Source organism: Macaca nemestrina, chromosome 1 (assembly GCF_043159975.1).
Source record: "Macaca nemestrina isolate mMacNem1 chromosome 1, mMacNem.hap1, whole genome shotgun sequence".
Lineage (NCBI taxonomy): Eukaryota > Metazoa > Chordata > Mammalia > Primates > Cercopithecidae > Macaca > Macaca nemestrina.
The window spans coordinates 108,447,564-108,464,722 of NC_092125.1; the positions used below are offsets into that span (position 1 = coordinate 108,447,564).

Consider the following 17,159-nt stretch of genomic DNA (forward strand, 5'->3'; position numbering starts at 1 on the left):
ACCTGGAGATAACTGGTGGTTACTTTTATTCTGTACAATATTTATTTTTATATACATCTGTATGTTATATGTGGTGATTTTCTTTTTACAAAAAAAGATTATACAAGTTGTACATTACTCTGCCTGCCTTTTCCCCTTAATAGTATCTTATTTTAATAAATAGTCATCTATAACATTTTTGATGACTGTATTTCCCATTATTTGATTAACTTATTAACAATGGGTTGTAAGAGGGTATATTGCCATTTTAAGGAGCTTCAGTGAGCATTCCTATCTCTGCATCTTTTCTCGCATCGTTAATTAGTTCTGCAAATATATTTCTGAAACAAACTGTTGGCTCAAAGGTCATCACAGTTTTTAAGAATTGTGATCAGTATTATTCCTGGATTGGCCATCTAGAAATGTTTTATCAGTTTATATTGCTGTTACAAGAGTGTATGGTTTTTAATTTGGGGATATAACCATTTATATATGCATTCCCCTATTGTGGAACATTTGTTAGGGTCGCCATCCTTTGTGATTACAAATGATGCTGTGGTGAACGTTCTCAGGCATGTGTCTTTGCCCGCTGTGTAAAACATATCTGCGATGTAAATAAAGTCTTAGAGGTGAGATTTGCTGGATCAGGTGTTTATAATTTGATAGATGTTGTCAAGTTACCCTAATAGGTTGCTCTAAATAAGTGCCCACCAATAGCTCTTTCCCCATGTTGTTACCAACTTTAGGTATTATCAAACTTTAAAACCTCCATGATTTCCAAAGACTTTCAGTATTTAGGTACTGAAAATATGATTATTTTATGGGAAATCTTTAGACTTCTAAAAACCTTATAAATGGGGACCGTTGTGTATATAAAGATGGGAACCATTTATGTAAAGATTTCTATTATTTTATAGATGTGGAAACTGAGGCCTAGAGCATCTAAATAATTTGCTTTAGTTATAAGTATTAACTTAATGGTTGCTAAGTAACTAAACTGGATTTGAATTCTCTGGACTTCAAAGCTTTTGGGATTTCTACTGTATTATATTGCTTTCCTGTGTATTTCTTTTTTTTTTTTTAAGCCAGTCAAATTTAGCAGTGGGGGAGTTGTATACCAGCTTTAGTGACACTAATGTTTGTAAGTTCTGATAACCCACAGGACTAGTCCTGTGTGTCTCTTAAACTGTTAAAGTTCTGTTAGCAACCAGCTTACCTAACCTTTTCTTTGATCCCAGGGTTCCAAGGCCCATACTGAGATGGCTGTGTATCTTTTTCTCACCACCCCCCCCGAAACGGGATCTTGCTTTGTCACCCAGGCTGGAGTGCAGTGGCATGAACACAGCTCACTGCAGCCTCAGCCTCCCTGGCTCAGCAATCCTCCCACCTCAGCCCTGCAAGTAGCTAGGACTACAGGCACATGCCACTATGCCTGGCTAACTTTTATAATTTTTGTAGAGACAGGGTTTCACCATGTTGCCTGGGCTGGTCTCAAACTCCCAAGCTCAAGCGGTCCTCCCTCCTCGGCCTCCCAAAGTGCTGGGATTACAGGTGTGAGTGAGCCACCGTGCCAGGCCAGCTGAGCATCGTATGACATGCTGAGATGACCTGGTCTCCTTGACTCCTTGAATGTACCCTTGATTCTTGAGCCTGCCTATGGCCAGTGTACTAATTTTTTTTAAAAAATATAAATTGACTTTATTTACTTTAAAAGCCTCTAATGTTTATATTAAAATGTTAACCCATAACCCATGTTCATGAAAAAAAGAAGACAGTGGGTATAGACTGGTAACCACAGTCTTGTATATTCCAAAAAAAATTCATCCATAGATAAGCCTAAATTAATTGCAGTTGTCTAATTTATCTCACTTTATATATCTATATAAAAAATACATACAGTTCTGTAACTTTTTTCATCAGATACTCTTGTTTTTTGTTTTCTTGAGACGGAGTCTCCCTTTGTCACTCAGGCTGGAGTACAGTGGCATGATCTCGGCCCACTGCAACCTCCACTTCCTGGGTTCAAGTAATTCTCTTGCCTCAGCCTCCTGAATAGCTGTGATTACAGGCATGCGCCACCATGCCTAGCTAAGTTTTTTGTGTTTTTAGTAGAGATGGGATTTCACAGTGTTGACCAGGCTGATCTCGAACTCCTGACCTCAGGTAATTTGCCCACCTCGGCCTTCCAAAGTGCTGGGATTACAGGCGTGAGCCACCGCGCCCAGCCTAGGAACTATTGAAATGCTAGTCCAACTTTAAGGATATGGCTTCAGAATAAAGCGAATGAGAAATATTGCCTCTTACAACCCAGTTTCCCTTTAAGCCTTCAGTTTAATTGTATTGGTGTATTATCTGCTTACTACATTAGTAACATAGCAAATAAGAATAACATTTGTTTTTTTTGAGACAGAGTCTCACTCCATCACCCAGGCTAGAGTACAGTGGCACAATCTCGACTCACTGCAACCGCCGTCTTCCAGGTTCAAGCCATTCTCATGCCTCACCCACCCTAGTAGCTGGGATTATAGGCATGCGCCACCATGCTCGGCTAATTTCTGTATTTTTAGTAGAGACAGGGTTTCACTATGTTGGCTAGGCTTGTCTCTAATTTCCTGACCTCAAGTGATCCACCCACCATGGCTTCCCAAAGTTTTGGAATTACAGGCGTGAGACACTGCTCCCAGCCAGCAAATGAGAATAACTTTTAAACAATTCAGTATTGTTTCACTTAGTGTGCTTTAGAAAGTTTAGAAATTTAAAATAAAATAAAAAATGTGTGATCTCAGAAGAGAGAAAGATTTCTTAAACCGAATACAAAAACAGAGCTAACCATAAAGGGTAAAATTGATAAATAGAACTACATTAAAGATGTGATTAAAAAAGCCGGGCGCGGTGGCTCACGCCTGTAATCCCAGCACTTTGGGAGGCCGAGGCGGGCGGATCACAAGGTCAGGAGATCGAGACCATCCTGGCTAACACGGTGAAACCCTGTCTCTACTAAAAATACAAAAAAATTAGCCGGGCGCGATGGCGGGCGCCTGTAGTCCCAGCTACTCAGGAGGCTGAGGCAGGAGAATGGCGGGATCCCAGGAGGCGGAGCTTGCAGTGAGCCGAGATCGTGCCATTGCACTCCAGCCTGGGGGACACAGCGAGACTCCGTCTCAAAAAAAAAAAAAAAAAAAAAAAAAATGTGATTAAAAAAAAAAAAACCCTGAGAAGACAAACCACAAACTGGAAGGTGTTTGTGGCATGTATTTTTTTTTTTTTGAGACGGAGTCTGCACACCAGCCTGCTTTGTTGTTACCCAGGCTGGAGTACAGTGGCGCGATCTCAGCTCACTGCAGCCTCTGCCTCCCAAGTTGAAACGATTCTCATGCCTCAGTCTCCGGAGTAGCTGGGACTACAGGTGCCTGCCACCACACCCGGCTAACTTTTGTATTTTTAGCAGAGACAGTATGTCACCATGTTGGCTAGGCTGGTCTCAAACTCCTGACCTCAAGTAATCTGCCTGTCTTGGCCTCCCAAAGTGCTAAGATTACAGATATGAGCCACCTCACTTGGCCCTCGAAAAGTTACACATAGAGTTACCATGTGACCCAGCAGTTCTACTCCTAGCTGTATACCCAAGAGAATGGAAAATGTATGTTCACATAAAAACTTGTGCACTAATATTCATAGCAGTATCATTTGTTATAGCTAAAAGTAAAAACAACCTGTGTCCATCAATTAATGGATAAACAAAATGTATATATACACAATGGAATATTATTGGCTCATAAAAAGGAATGAAATACTGATACATTCTATAACATAGATGAACCTTGAAAACATAATGCTGAGAAAGAAGCTAGACATACAAAATTAGCCAGGTGTGGTGGCACATGCCTGCAATCCCAGCTATTAGGGAAGCTAAGGCAGGAGAATCCTTTGAACCTGGGAGGCAGAGGTTGCAGGGAGCTGAGATTGCACCATTCCAGCCTGGGTGACAGAGCAAAACTCCTTGTGAAGAAAAAAAAAAAAAATGAAGGAAAAAAATCAAGAGAGAGCAAACTTAGAGAAAGTTAGTTGCATAATTCTTTGATTTTTTTTTTTTTTTTAAATTAATAATGTGCAAGGCAGGCAGATCACAAGGTCAGGAGATTGAGACCATCCTGGCCAACATGGTGAAACCCCATCTCTACTAAAATACAAAAAGTTAGCTGGGCCTGTAGTCCCAGCTACTCGGGAGGCTGAGGCAGGGGAATCGTTTGAACCCGGGAGATGGAGCTTACAGTGAGCTGAGATCGCGCCACTGCACTCCAGCCTGGTGACAGAGTGAGACTCCCATCTCAAAAAATAATGTGCTTGATACCATATGACGTCTGAAGTACAGAAGAAAACTCTTGGAATTCATTGTCAGCGAGGTGGATTGTTTTGTTTCATTTGTTTGTTAGGTTTTCTTTGTTTTGTTCGAGATAGGGTCTCACTTTGTCACCCAGGCTAGAGTACAGTAGTGGCACGAACATGGCTGGCTCATTGCACCCTCCAACTCCCAGTATCAAACGATCCTCCCACCTCGGCCCCCCAAGTAGCTGGGACTACAGGTGCACACCACCACGCCTGGCTATTTTTCATTTTTTATTTTTGAGACTGAGACTCACACTGTTGCCCAGATTGGAGTGCAATGGCACAATCTTGGCTCACTGAAGCCTCCACCGCCTGGGTTCAAGCAATTGCCATGCCTCAGTCACTCAAGTAGCTGGGATTACAGGCATGTGCCACCATGCCCAACTAACTTTTGTATTTTTAGTAGAGATGGGGTTTCACCATGATGGCCAGGCTGGTCACAAACTCTTGACCTCAAGTGATCCGCCTGCCTTGGCCTCCCGAAGTGCTGACATTGTAGGTGTGAGCCACCACGCCTGGCCTTGTTTTGTTTTTGAGATGGGAGTCTCACTGTGTTGTCCAGGCCGGACTCAAAACTCCTGGGCTCAAGTGTTCCACCTGCTTCAGTCTCTCGAATAGCTGGACTACAGGTGCTTACCACTGCTCTAGGCTGGATAATCCTTTTAAAGGCTTTTTTTTTTTTTTTTTTTTTTAAAGCACCAGAATTCTGATAGCCTGTTTCATCCTCTGGAAATACAACCTTGTAAGACACTTGAATTGGCAGAATTCCTTTGAGCAAAGATTTAATAAGATTGCAGAAATCATTAAAATGCTTCTAAATAAGTATAATTTACCCAGTGTGACTTTCCATAGACTGGCTTTTGCTTTCCATTGTATTGTGAATCTAATCTGGTCTTAGAAAACCACTTTTTCGTTGTACCATATTTTTGGAAAATTTCTTTTTTTTTTTTTTTTTTTTTGAGATGGAGTTTCACTCTTATTGCTCAGACTGGAGTGCAGTGGCACAATCTCGGCTCAACGCAACCTCTGCCTGCAAGGTTCAAGCAATTCTCCTGCCTCAGCCTCCTGAGTAGCTGGGATTACAGGCATGCGCCACTACTCCTGGCTAATTTTGTTATTTTTAGTAGAGACAGGGTTTCTCCATGTTGGTCAGGCTGGTCTCAAACTCCTGACCTCAGGTGATCCACCCACCTCATCCTCCCAAAGTGCTGGGATTACAGGCGTGAGCCACCTTGCCCGGCCTTTTTGGAAAAATTCTAACAATCCACCAAAATTTAAACTTGACTCTGATACAAGAGAAAATATTTGCAGAAAATGCTGTTAAAATCCTTTATAATGGTATTTACAGGTTTGGTAGAAACCTCATCTGTCTTTAAGAGACTTGCTAATGCTGATTGATTTCACAGAAATGAAAAAAACCTCCATCTTTCCCTTCTTGTATTTAATTGGGATGTTCAGCTAGTAATTACCTTGAGAATTTAGAATTAGGATAAATAAGAGATAATTTATTTTCTTTTGTCCTAGCAGTTAAAATAATGACTAGAAAATATAGACTTTTGCTTAGTCAGTATTTTTCAACCATAAATTTCAAAAGGATAGAAACAGATGGTTGGGGAACCTGTAGATTAAAAGACTTGACTTATGTTCATCAGTTGCACTTTGCAAACATTTTGTAACTGGATTCAGACAAATTCTTTAAAAAATACAAACAAGTAAATTTGAATTTTGACTGGGTATTTGATATTGAATAATTATTATAATGTTCAGGAGTTATGTTAGTATGATTCTTTTATCTTTTTTTGAAGTTCTTATGTAGGAGGTACATTTTGAAATACTTAGAGATGATATGATCTAGAACTTGTTTTAAAGTGATATGGGAACTATTAAGTATGTAGAAGGTATAGAAGAAATAAGACTTGCCATACATTGATAATTATTGAAGCAGGGTGGTGGTTACGTCGGTGTTCACTGTAGTGTTCTCTTTTTATGTATGTTTTGACTTCTCCATAATAAAACATTTAAAAAATTAACCCACCATCGATAACTTGCCAGTATAGTTTAACATGGATAGAACTTGCTGGAATTTTCTGTTTTATTTATCTATCTGCCTCTACAATCACTAGTCTTCTGGCTCAGTAACTGAGGGTCTAGTCTACTGATGAGCTCTCAGTTTCTGAGAGAGTATGAGATAAGCCACTGTTGGCCCATTAGTAGCCACCTACATGCCTATTCCTTTGGTGGTCTAGCTTTGTAGTTAACTGTGGTGATATAACCTGCCAGGTAGAACATACATTTCAGAGGGGCCCATACCATTCTGGTGATTTTGGGTAAAAAGTTGAGGCCATATTTTGCTTGACTCTTTTGTTTTTTGTTTCTTGTTGTTGTTGTTGTTTTGAAACAAAGCCTTGCTCTGTCGCCCAGGCTGGAGTGCAGTGGCACTATGTTGGCTCACTGCAACCTCCGCCTCCCTGGTTCAAGCAATTCTCCTGCCTCAGCTTCCCAAGTAGATGGAATTACAGGTATATGCCACCATGCCTGGCTAATTTTTAGTAGAGACGGAGTTTTGCCATGTTGGCCAGGCTGGTCTTGAGCTCCTGACCTCAAGTGATTGCCTGCCTTGGCCTCCCAAAGTGCTGAGATTACAGGCGTGAGCCACCATGCCTGGCCTGCTTGACTCTTTAGCTTAGGTATATTGGTGCTCTGAAATTTTCTATCTGGTTTTGAGTATTCTTTGTAAATCAGGAAACTTAGTATTGGCTTTTTCACCAAATGTCATGCAATAGGGGACTTAAAAATATTTATAAAATTGTCTCGCAAATGAAAGGAATTTAAGATATTTCAATAATAAATAGCCCAGTTTATTAATATTTATTCATGAATGAATCATTATCTTCTGAAATCATGTCATTTTTACTTGGTGTGGGTTAGTTTTTGTCCAGGTCTTCTGTTTATCAGCCCTGATAACATAAAGAGAAAGGCTACAGTAGGTAGCCTGTCAGTCTCTGGGTTCCCAGTGGTTGCTTAAAGAATCTTGCATTTCTCAGATTTAACTCACTAGGAAGAGAAACCATTCTTTAGATTCTGTGTACTTGCTGAATTAATGTTTGTTGATGAATATTCTTTTTTAAAAATTAAGGGGGATTAGCTAACAAATTATATTCTAATAAAACAGGCTTTACCTAGTTAAAATATGGAAAAAAGACTTAACATATTTTATTCTGCTGCTTTGGTGGAGGAGATTATATGTGGTCACTTAAATCATGAGAGTCAGGGTACTAGCCACATAGAACTCTAATGTGTCTTTCATCCCCAGTTAAGACATATGGGTAAAGTGTTAGTGAACCTCCCCTACCCATCTGTTTTTCTGTTAGTTGTAGATTTGGGTGAAGCTTAATTTTTTGGTGAATTTGGTCACATTAAACCTGAGATGAGTGGCAGTCTTGAATATTTTGGCATATAGGACACCATTTCTGTTTCTAATAAAATATGGATTTGTACTTGGGAGGTTGAAGTGGAAGAATCGCCTGAGCCCAGGAAGTTGAGGCTGCAGTGAGCCATGACTGTGCCACTGCACTCCAGCGTGGGTGACAGAGTGAGACCCTGTATCAGATAAAATAAAATAAAGTAAATCAGATAAAATAAAATAAAGTGGGTTTAACATTGTTTCTAACGTTCCTTTTTTTTTTTTTTCTTCCTTTGCCCTTTAGCTGGCAATCCTTTGGTCCAGCAAGGTGGACAGCCACTCATCCTGACCCAGAATCCAGCCCCAGGTCTGGGCACAATGGTTACTCAACCGGTATTGAGGCCTGTTCAGGTCATGCAGAATGCCAATCATGTGACTAGTTCCCCTGTGGCCTCACAACCAATATTTATCACTACACAGGTGAGTAGGACTCTGAATTCCAAGGTTGCTAGAGGAGAGAAAGACTATGAACCTCTGAAAGCTCTGACTTAGGGTCTTTGGCATCATTAGAAGTGTTTAAGTCTTGTCTCTTGACCTGGCTTTCTCATTTACTGTTCTGCAATTTGATGTTGATTGTGGAAAGCCCAGCTTAGATAGCATGGCTGGGTAATATCTTCTTTAAACCCCTTAGAAGTTTATTAAGTGATTTGATTAAAATCTAGAGAGAAATTAGTGGGAAAGCTTGGATTAGGAAGCCTTAATGCTTGGCTCTTGCGGCTTTTCACCCTTTGCTTGGACTGCTCCTCTTCCCATGGGATGAGTTAGTTAACTTTTGAGATGTATATATGTAATTGGTGGAGTTCATGGAGACCTTTGGGAGACAAGGAAGATGACTTATTTGATATATAATGTGTTGAATTGAAGTTGAAAGCCTAATTCTGAAAGCCTGATTCTAAAGGCAAATGCTTCTCTGCCTGTGGCTTCCTGAGTTGTAAATTCTTATGAATTTGCCAAAGGTTTGTGGCCTTTGAAGTAGACTTTGGGAACAATTTCTTAGGATTGTTGGTATGTTGAATCACTCCAGTGAACATTGCTCTTCCCCCCGCTCCCCCACCCCCGCTTCTCTTCATTTAGCACTTCAGGGAGCCAATGTGTTGTTGAGGTTTTTTAAACCGATGCTCTCTTAAGTCAGGGAATAGGTTTTCATTTTTGCTCATGTGTACCAAAGCTTGTTCTCTAGTTTTGATATTTTGTTACTCAAAAGTTTGCCAGAATTTCCTAAACTTTTCCATCTCAGTCGTTTAAAAGCTATAATTCTAGAGAGAGAACCATTAAGTAAGAGTATGGGAATTTTTTTGGATATAGGTCATACTGCAATGTTTGTTAGTGTTAGTTGGTCTCCATGTTAAAGATCATTTTGCTTTTTAATACAGGGATTTCCTGTAAGGAATGTCCGGCCTGTACAAAATGCAATGAATCAGGTTGGGATTGTGCTGAACGTACAGCAAGGCCAAACGGTTAGACCAATTACACTAGTTCCAGGTAAGGAAAAATGTCTATCCATTTGGAGTAAACCGGCATCCAGAAGATTTGTTTTTGTTGTTCTACATATCCTAAGTCATTTAGTAAGTATATTTAAAGAAAATATAAAAATCTTAATGATTTAAGCCCAATTTTTTAAAATCTGTTTGGCCAGGGTGGTGGTTTTATTTATTTCTGTTTAGCTTTTCACCACCCTTCATGAAGTAGTAAAACAGAGTTTATAGTCATTTTTCTGTAACTGGTATTTAGTCAGCTATTAAGTTTGTTATCCTGGAGAAATGTTATTAATGCAAACTCACAAATTCATTCCTTACACATCTCCTCATTTGCACGGTGGGATTATAAACTTTGTTTTAATTTTATAGCATGGATTTTAGATATAAACAAATGACCATTCCCTTTATGGATAAATACTGTCAATGACTAGATAGTTTTTTTGTGTTTTTTTTTAAGATTCTGCTAGATAGTTTTTTTGTTTTTTAAGATTCTGAGAAGGATAATTTTTTAAAATCTTAGAATTTTCCATTGCTCTATTTAGCATGTATAAGTTTACTACAATTCAGACCAAAAAAGAATATCTTAATTTAGCTATTTGTAAGGGTACCTCTGTAGCTTGTCTCCCTAAGGTTTTATTTTTTGTTCTCATAGCCCACAGGGGTTTTTAGCCCTCAGTTTGACCAGCTTACCCTGATATTTCTTTATTTTTCTCAGTGGAATCGTCTACAGTTGAGCCAGTAGACATTCTCCTTTGGGACATCCTAGTAGAATGACATAGTCTGTCTTCTGAGTTGATAGGAAAGGATGGAAGACTCCTTTAGTACTCTGAGAAAGACTGATTTCTTTTTTCAGGACCAGGTTTGCCATTTGGCCTATACACACCCATATTGCCAGTACCGAGGTCGAGCTACTAATTGTATTCTTAGAATTAATAAAAAGGCAGTGTGGTAAGGTGTTTCAGGAGGAGTTGATGGGAGTCTTAACTAAATGTTTTTAGGCTACCCAGGCTAATTTATTTTGTCAATATGGACACCTTGTGCTTTCTTAGTCTTTAGAATCTATACTACTCTTGGAAACTTCTGATGATCATCCATCAGTTTGGGGAAATAATCTTTCCAGTAAAGGCAGGGAGAATGTTTTATAGGTGAGCTCACTGACCAAGATCTGGTACTTTATCTCTCTTTTAAAGCCCCAGGTACCCAGTTTGTTAAGCCGACAGTTGGAGTTCCACAAGTGTTCTCCCAGATGACCCCTGTGAGGCCAGGCTCCACAATGCCTGTGAGGCCCACCACCAACACCTTCACCACCGTCATCCCGGCCACTCTTACCATTCGAAGCACCGTCCCACAGTCCCAGTCCCAGCAGACCAAGTCCACTCCCAGCACTTCCACCACTCCCACTGCCACACAGCCAACCTCACTGGGGCAACTAGCTGTTCAGTCTCCTGGCCAGTCAAACCAGACCACGAATCCCAAGCTAGGTAAGGCTTGGGAAGAGGAGATGGCAGAGCTAGGATGGGATGGTGGGTGGAGAACAGATGATTATCACTTGGTCACCGTAGCTCCCTCCTTCCCCTCTCCACCTGCAGTGAGCATTGCCAGCTTTGTCACTGTGAAGCGACCTGGCGTTACAGGTGAAAATAGCAATGAAGTGGCCAAATTGGTGAATACCCTTAACACAATCCCTTCCCTGGGCCAGAGTGCTGGGCCAGTGGTGGTGTCCAACAACAGCTCTGCTCATGGCTCTCAAAGAACCAGCGGACCTGAGTCATCAATGAAAGGTACAATAACCTGAAAGACCCTGAGCAGCCAGTCATTCAAAAACATTAATAAAGTGTTTGTTGTATCAGAGTTCTATACTCAGAAATACAGAAATAAAATAAAATATAGCTGCTGTAGTTTGTTCTTACAGAAACTTTAGTAAGGAGAAAGTCACTTATAAAAAGTGTAACTGAATCAGCTCTAAGAAATTCTATGTGTAATTGTGCTTTGGGGATTAGTGAAATTGATCAAGAGATTGGTGAGATAATGAAAGATAACTTCATGGAAGAGATGGATTTCTAAACAAGGTTTTGAAGTTGGGATTTGGTAGAGAGATCTTCAGGTTGAGAATATGAGCATGAGGGTTTTCGATGGTCTAGAGCAGGGGTCGGCAAATGTTTTCTGTAAAGGGTCTAGTAGTAAATTTGGAGGCTTTGTGCACGATATGTAGCCTCTGTTGCAGCTGTTAGCTGTGCTGTTGTGGTGTGGAAGCAGCCACAGGTACATAAACGAATGAGCATGGCTGTGCTCCACTAAAAACTATTTATGGACTGAAATTTAAGTTTCATAAAATTTTCATGTGTCGAAAAATTTTATTCTTTTATTTCAACCTTTTAAAAATAAAAGCCGCAAGATGCAGTGGCTCACATCTAATCCCAGCATTATGGGAGGCCAAGGCGGGAGGATCACTTGAGCCTAGGAGTTTGAGACCAGCCTGGGCAACATGGTGAGATCCCTTCTCTACAAAAAAAAGAGAAAAATTAGCCAGGTGTGGTGGTGTATGTCTGCAGTCCTCGCTACTCAGGAGTCTGAGGTGAGAGGATGGCTTGAACCCAGAAGGTTGAGCCTGCAGTGAGCCGTGATCATGCCACTGCAACAGAATGAGACCCTGTCTCAAAAAAAGGTAAAAACCTTTAAAAAAAAAAGTTGTTGGGAAAACTAGATATCCGTGTCCAAAAAAATGAAGTTGAACCTTACCTTACTCTTAATACAAAAATTAACTCAAAATGGATCAAAGACCTAAATGAACTAAAACTATAAGACTCTTAGAAAAATCATAGGACAAAAAGCTTCATGATACTGGATTTGACAATGATTACTATTTCTTGGATATGACACCAAAAGCATAGGCAAGAAAAGAAAAAAATGGGTAAATTAAATTATATCAAAATTTAAAGCTTTTGCGCATCAAAGGACATTATCAACGCAGTGAAAAGGGAAGCCACAGAATGGGAGAAAATATTTGCGAATTATGTATCTAATAAGGGGTTAACATCCAGAATATATAGAGAATTCCTACAGTTCAGTATCAAAAAAACTCCCAAACAACCTTTTTTAAAAATAGGCAAAGGAGGCCGGGCGCTGTGGCTCACGCCTGTAATCCCAGCACTTTGGGAGGCCAAGGTGGGCAGATCGCGAGGTTAGGAGATCGAGACCATCCCGGTGAAACCCCAGCTCTACTAAAAATACAAAAAAATGGCCGGGCGCGGTGGCTCAAGCCTGTAATCCCAGCACTTTGGGAGGCCGAGACGGGCAGATCATGAGGTCAGGAGATCGAGACCATCCTGGCTAACACAGTGAAACCCCGCCTCTACTAAAAATACAAAAACTTAGCCGGGCGAGGTGGCAGGCGCCTGTAGTCCCAGCTACTCGGGAGGCTGAGGCAGGAGAATGGCGTGAACCCGGGAGGCGGAGCTTGCAGTGAGCTGAGATCCGGTCACTGCACTCCAGCCTGGGTGACAGAGCGAGACTCTGTCTCAAAAAAAAAAAAAAAAAAAAAAAATACAAAAAAATAGCCGGGCGTGGTGGCGGGCGCCTGTGGTCCCAGCTACTCGGAAGGCTGAGGCAGGAGAATGGCATGAACCCAGGAGGTGGAGCTTGCAGTGAGCCGAGATGGCGCCACTGCACTCCAGCCTGGGTGAGAGCGAGACTCCGTCTCAAAAAAACAAACAAACAAAATAGGCAAAGGATTGGCTGGGCGCAGTGGTTTATGCCTGTAATCCCAGCACTTTGAGAGGCCGAGGCAAGTGGATCACGAGGTCAGGAGTTCAAGACCAGCCTGACCAATATGGTGAAACCCTGTCTCTACTAAAAATACAAAAATTAGCCAGGCACAGTGTTGTGTGCCTGTATTCCCAGCTACTCAGGAGGCTGAAATGGGAGAATTGCTTGAACCTGGAAGACAGAGGTTGTGGTGAGCGAGATCGTGCCACTGCACTGCAGCCTGGGCGACAGAGCAAGACCCCATCTCAAAAAAAAAAAAAAAAAAAAGGTAGGCAAAGGACTGAACAGAGCTTTCTCCAAAGAAAGTTATAGCTAATAAGCTCATGAAAAGGTGCTCGGCGTTATTAATCATTACGGAAATGCAAATCAAAACCACAATGAGGTACCGTCTCACCCCCATTAGGATGGCTATTAGCAAAGAACCGGAAAATAACAAATATTGTTGAGGATGTGGAGAAAGCAGAACCCTTACGCACTGTTGGTGGAAATGTAAAATGATACAGCCACTTTGGAAACAGTGTGATGATTCCTCAAAAAGTTAAAAATGATAGAATTGTATGCTCCAGGAATTCCACTTCTGGTTCTATACCCAAAAGAATTGAAAGCAGGGTTTAGAACAGGTATTTGTACGCCTATGCTCATTGCAACATTATTCACAATAGCTGAAAGGTGAAAGCAACACAGAGGTCCATCAACTGATAAAGGCATGAATAAAATGTGGTATTCACATACAATGGTATATTGTTCAGGCTTAAGAAAGGAAATTCTGAGGCCAGGCGGGGTGGCTCAAGCCTGTAATCCCAGCACTTTGGGAGGCCGAGACGGGCGGATCGTGAGGTCAGGAGATCGAGACCATCCTGGCTAACACGATGAAACCCCAACTCTACTAAAAAATACGAAAAAAAAACTAGCCGGGTGAGGTGGCGGGCCCCTGTAGTCCCAGCTACTCGGGAGGCTGAGGCAGGAGAATGGCGTAAATCCGGGAGGCGGAGCTTGCAGTGAGCCAAGATCACGCCACTGCACTCCAGCCTGGGCGACAGAGTGAGACTCCCTCTAAAAAAAAAAAAAAAAAAAAAAAAAAAAAAAAAAACACAAAAAAACACAAAAATTAGCCGAGCGTGGTGGCACGTGCCTGTAATCCCAGCTACTCGGGAAGTTGAGGCAGGAGAATCACTTGAACCCGAGAGTTGCAGGTTGCAGTGAACCGAGATCGTGCCACTGCACTCCAGCCTGGGCAACAAAGCGAGAATCCCTCTCAAAAAAAAAAAAAAAAAAGGAAATTCTGCTACAACAGTGCTACAACATGGTTGAACCTTGAAGACATTATACTAAAGTGAAATAGGCTAGTCACAAAAGGACAATTACTATATGATTCCACTTACTTGAGGTACCTAGAGTAGTCAGATTCATAGAGACAAAGTTGAATGGTGGTTGCCGGGTTGGAGGCGAGGGGAGAGTTTTTTATTGGGTATAACTTCAGTTCTGCAAGATTGAAAAAACAAAAACAAAAACCTTAACAAAAAAATCACATACAAATTATTCTTAGGTTATGGGCCAAACAGAAACTGGCAGCTGGGCTGGATTTGATCTGCGAGCTGTGGTTTGCTGACCCCTGGCCTAGAGTTAGAACAGTAAAAGGAACGTGCCTCAAACATAGTGATCTTGAGCCCAGGGAGGTCAAGGCTGCAGTGAGCTGTGGTCGTGCCACTGCACTCCAGCCTGGGCAGCAGACTGAGAGACCCTGTCTCAAAAAAAAAAAAAAAACAAACAAAAAACCATAGTGATCTCTCATGCTTGCTTATCGTTTTATATATTTCTCAGGGAGTGTTTGACCTTTTCCCAAAAGGTTAGTAATCTTTTTCCGGTGTCATTGTATTAATCTTACCAATTCTTCTCACTTCTTTCAGTGACCTCTTCCATCCCAGTATTTGACCTCCAGGATGGTGGACGGAAAATATGTCCACGGTGTAATGCTCAATTTCGTGTTACTGAAGCTTTGAGAGGTCACATGTGTGTAAGTGATATCACCTGTGATCCAGCTTAAGTGGCTTCTGCCATTTACCTTCATTAATATTGGAAGCTTGTGAAGTAGGGGCTCTAAAATGACTGAAGCTTTTTAGAGGGTTACTGTTTCTCTTGGTCTGTTTTTAAAAGAGCTATGTACTTTGGAATGTGATGGGATACATTTAAAGACCCTCAAATAGATCAGAACATATGTGATCTTTCTTAGCATGGTAGATTTTGAAACCACACAGAAGAACAGGTTTATAGGTAATAAGGACTCAAACCATATTGGCCTCAGTTCATTTTCTGTTAATTGTATCATTGGATGAATCAGGAGCTCTTATTTCTATTTTTTAGCTTTTCATTTTTTGGTATTAGTCCAGACAAAAAGGTTGGAAAATGTTTTTTGCCAGGGAGCTCAGAGCCGAGTTACACTAATGATTAAGGGACCTAAGACAGGCAGGAGGGAGAAGTACAAAGTATGGTGTTTGGGTGGCGTACGGCTGTGGATATACTCTAGAAAAGGAGTGAAACTTGGAAACACTAAAAGACTGAAGGGTGAAAGCTGAATGAGAATACCTGAAACCAAACCGTTAACAAGGAATGGTAGTGAAGTTAAGGAGTTAGCACATTCTAGCCCCCAGGATAACCAGAATGATCAGATGTCTTTCTTTATAGTACTGTTGCCCAGAAATGGTTGAATACCAGAAGAAAGGAAAGTCCCTGGATTCAGAACCCAGTGTCCCATCAGCAGCAAAGCCCCCATCCCCTGAGAAAACAGCTCCTGTTGCTTCCACACCTTCTTCTACACCTATTCCTGCTCTGTCACCACCTACCAAAGTACCAGAGCCAAATGAGAACGTGGGTGATGCCGTCCAGACCAAACTCATTATGCTTGTAGATGACTTCTACTATGGACGGGATGGTGGCAAAGTAGCCCAGCTCACAAATTTCCCTAAGGTCGCCACATCTTTCCGATGCCCACATTGTACCAAAAGACTAAAAAACAATATTCGGTAAGTGTTGAAGAGCCTTGGAGGTTACTTTGGACAAGAGAAGACTTACATTTTCTTATATATTTTAAGTCTTTCTCTTTGGAGAATGGACCTAACTACTATACAATCTTGCTGGGGTTATCTTTAAATCAGTAACTAGGACTATAGAAGGAGATATTGTGGTATTAAACAAAAGGTCACTGGATCGAGTAAAGGAAACCAGTACATCTCCTTTCACAGAACTCTCTTAGTTTCAAGAACTCACTATTTTTCTGGGCTCAGAAAAGGATATCCCAAACAGGAAGTTTGGGGAATGGAGGGGAGTAGATAATGTTTGTTCTGTGATTTTACCATTATATTTCTAAAAGGCTACTGATTTTTTATGTTTTCTGTACTTTCTCTTTGTACTTTATTACAGATTCATGAACCATATGAAACACCATGTAGAACTTGATCAGCAGAACGGTGAGGTAGATGGTCATACTATCTGTCAGCACTGTTACCGCCAGTTTTCCACTCCCTTCCAGCTTCAGTGCCACTTGGAAAATGTTCATAGTCCCTATGAATCTACTAGTAAGTTTGGAAACTCTTAAACTCTAGGGGAATATACCTTGCCGTTCACTCATTGAATGGCGCTGGGGGGAGCCCATTATATTTATTTACATGTGGGTAACAGTGTAGAGGAAGTACTTTTCATATTTGTGGCCAGTTCTTTTTTTTTTTTTTTTTTTTTTTTTTTTCAGACAGAGTCTGGCTCTGTCGCCCAGGCTGGAGTGCAGTGGCCGCATCTCAGCTCACTGCAAGCTCCGCCTCCCGGGTCTACGCCATTCTCCTGCCTCAGCCTCCCGAGTAGCTGGGACTATAGGCGCCCGCCACCTCACCCGGCTAGTTTTTTGTATTTTTTTAGTAGAGACGGGGTTTCACCGTATTAGCCAGGCTGGTCTCGATCTCCTGACCTTGTGATCCGCCCGTCTCGGCCTCCCAAAGTGCTGGGACTACAGGCTTGAGCCACCGCGCCCGGCCTTGTGGCCAGTTCTTTACTTCATTCACCTTGTTTTTTTTTTACAAGCCTGACTTTTATTTTGTTCG

General features: G+C 41.4%; 1 protein-coding gene across 10 annotated transcripts in view; it reads left to right on the top strand.

Annotated features, from left to right (window-relative positions):
• LOC105497852 (pogo transposable element derived with ZNF domain) overlaps positions 1–17,159 on the top strand; it is a 56,120-nt gene that overhangs the window by 18,565 nt on the left and 20,396 nt on the right. For 6 of the 10 annotated variants that reach the window (XM_011769333.3, XM_011769334.3, XM_011769340.3 and 3 more), the window contains 7 exons: positions 8,073–8,248; positions 9,202–9,310; positions 10,497–10,787; positions 10,869–11,087; positions 14,979–15,085; positions 15,754–16,091; positions 16,489–16,643. In XM_011769333.3, coding sequence (XP_011767635.2) covers positions 8,073–8,248; positions 9,202–9,310; positions 10,497–10,787; positions 10,869–11,087; positions 14,979–15,085; positions 15,754–16,091; positions 16,489–16,643 — 1,395 coding nt within the window. The remainder of the gene's footprint in view (positions 1–8,072; positions 8,249–9,201; positions 9,311–10,496; positions 10,788–10,868; positions 11,088–14,978; positions 15,086–15,753; positions 16,092–16,488; positions 16,644–17,159) is intronic. The other 4 variants (XM_011769337.2, XM_011769341.2, XM_071085502.1 and 1 more) reach the window with 1 other exon arrangement.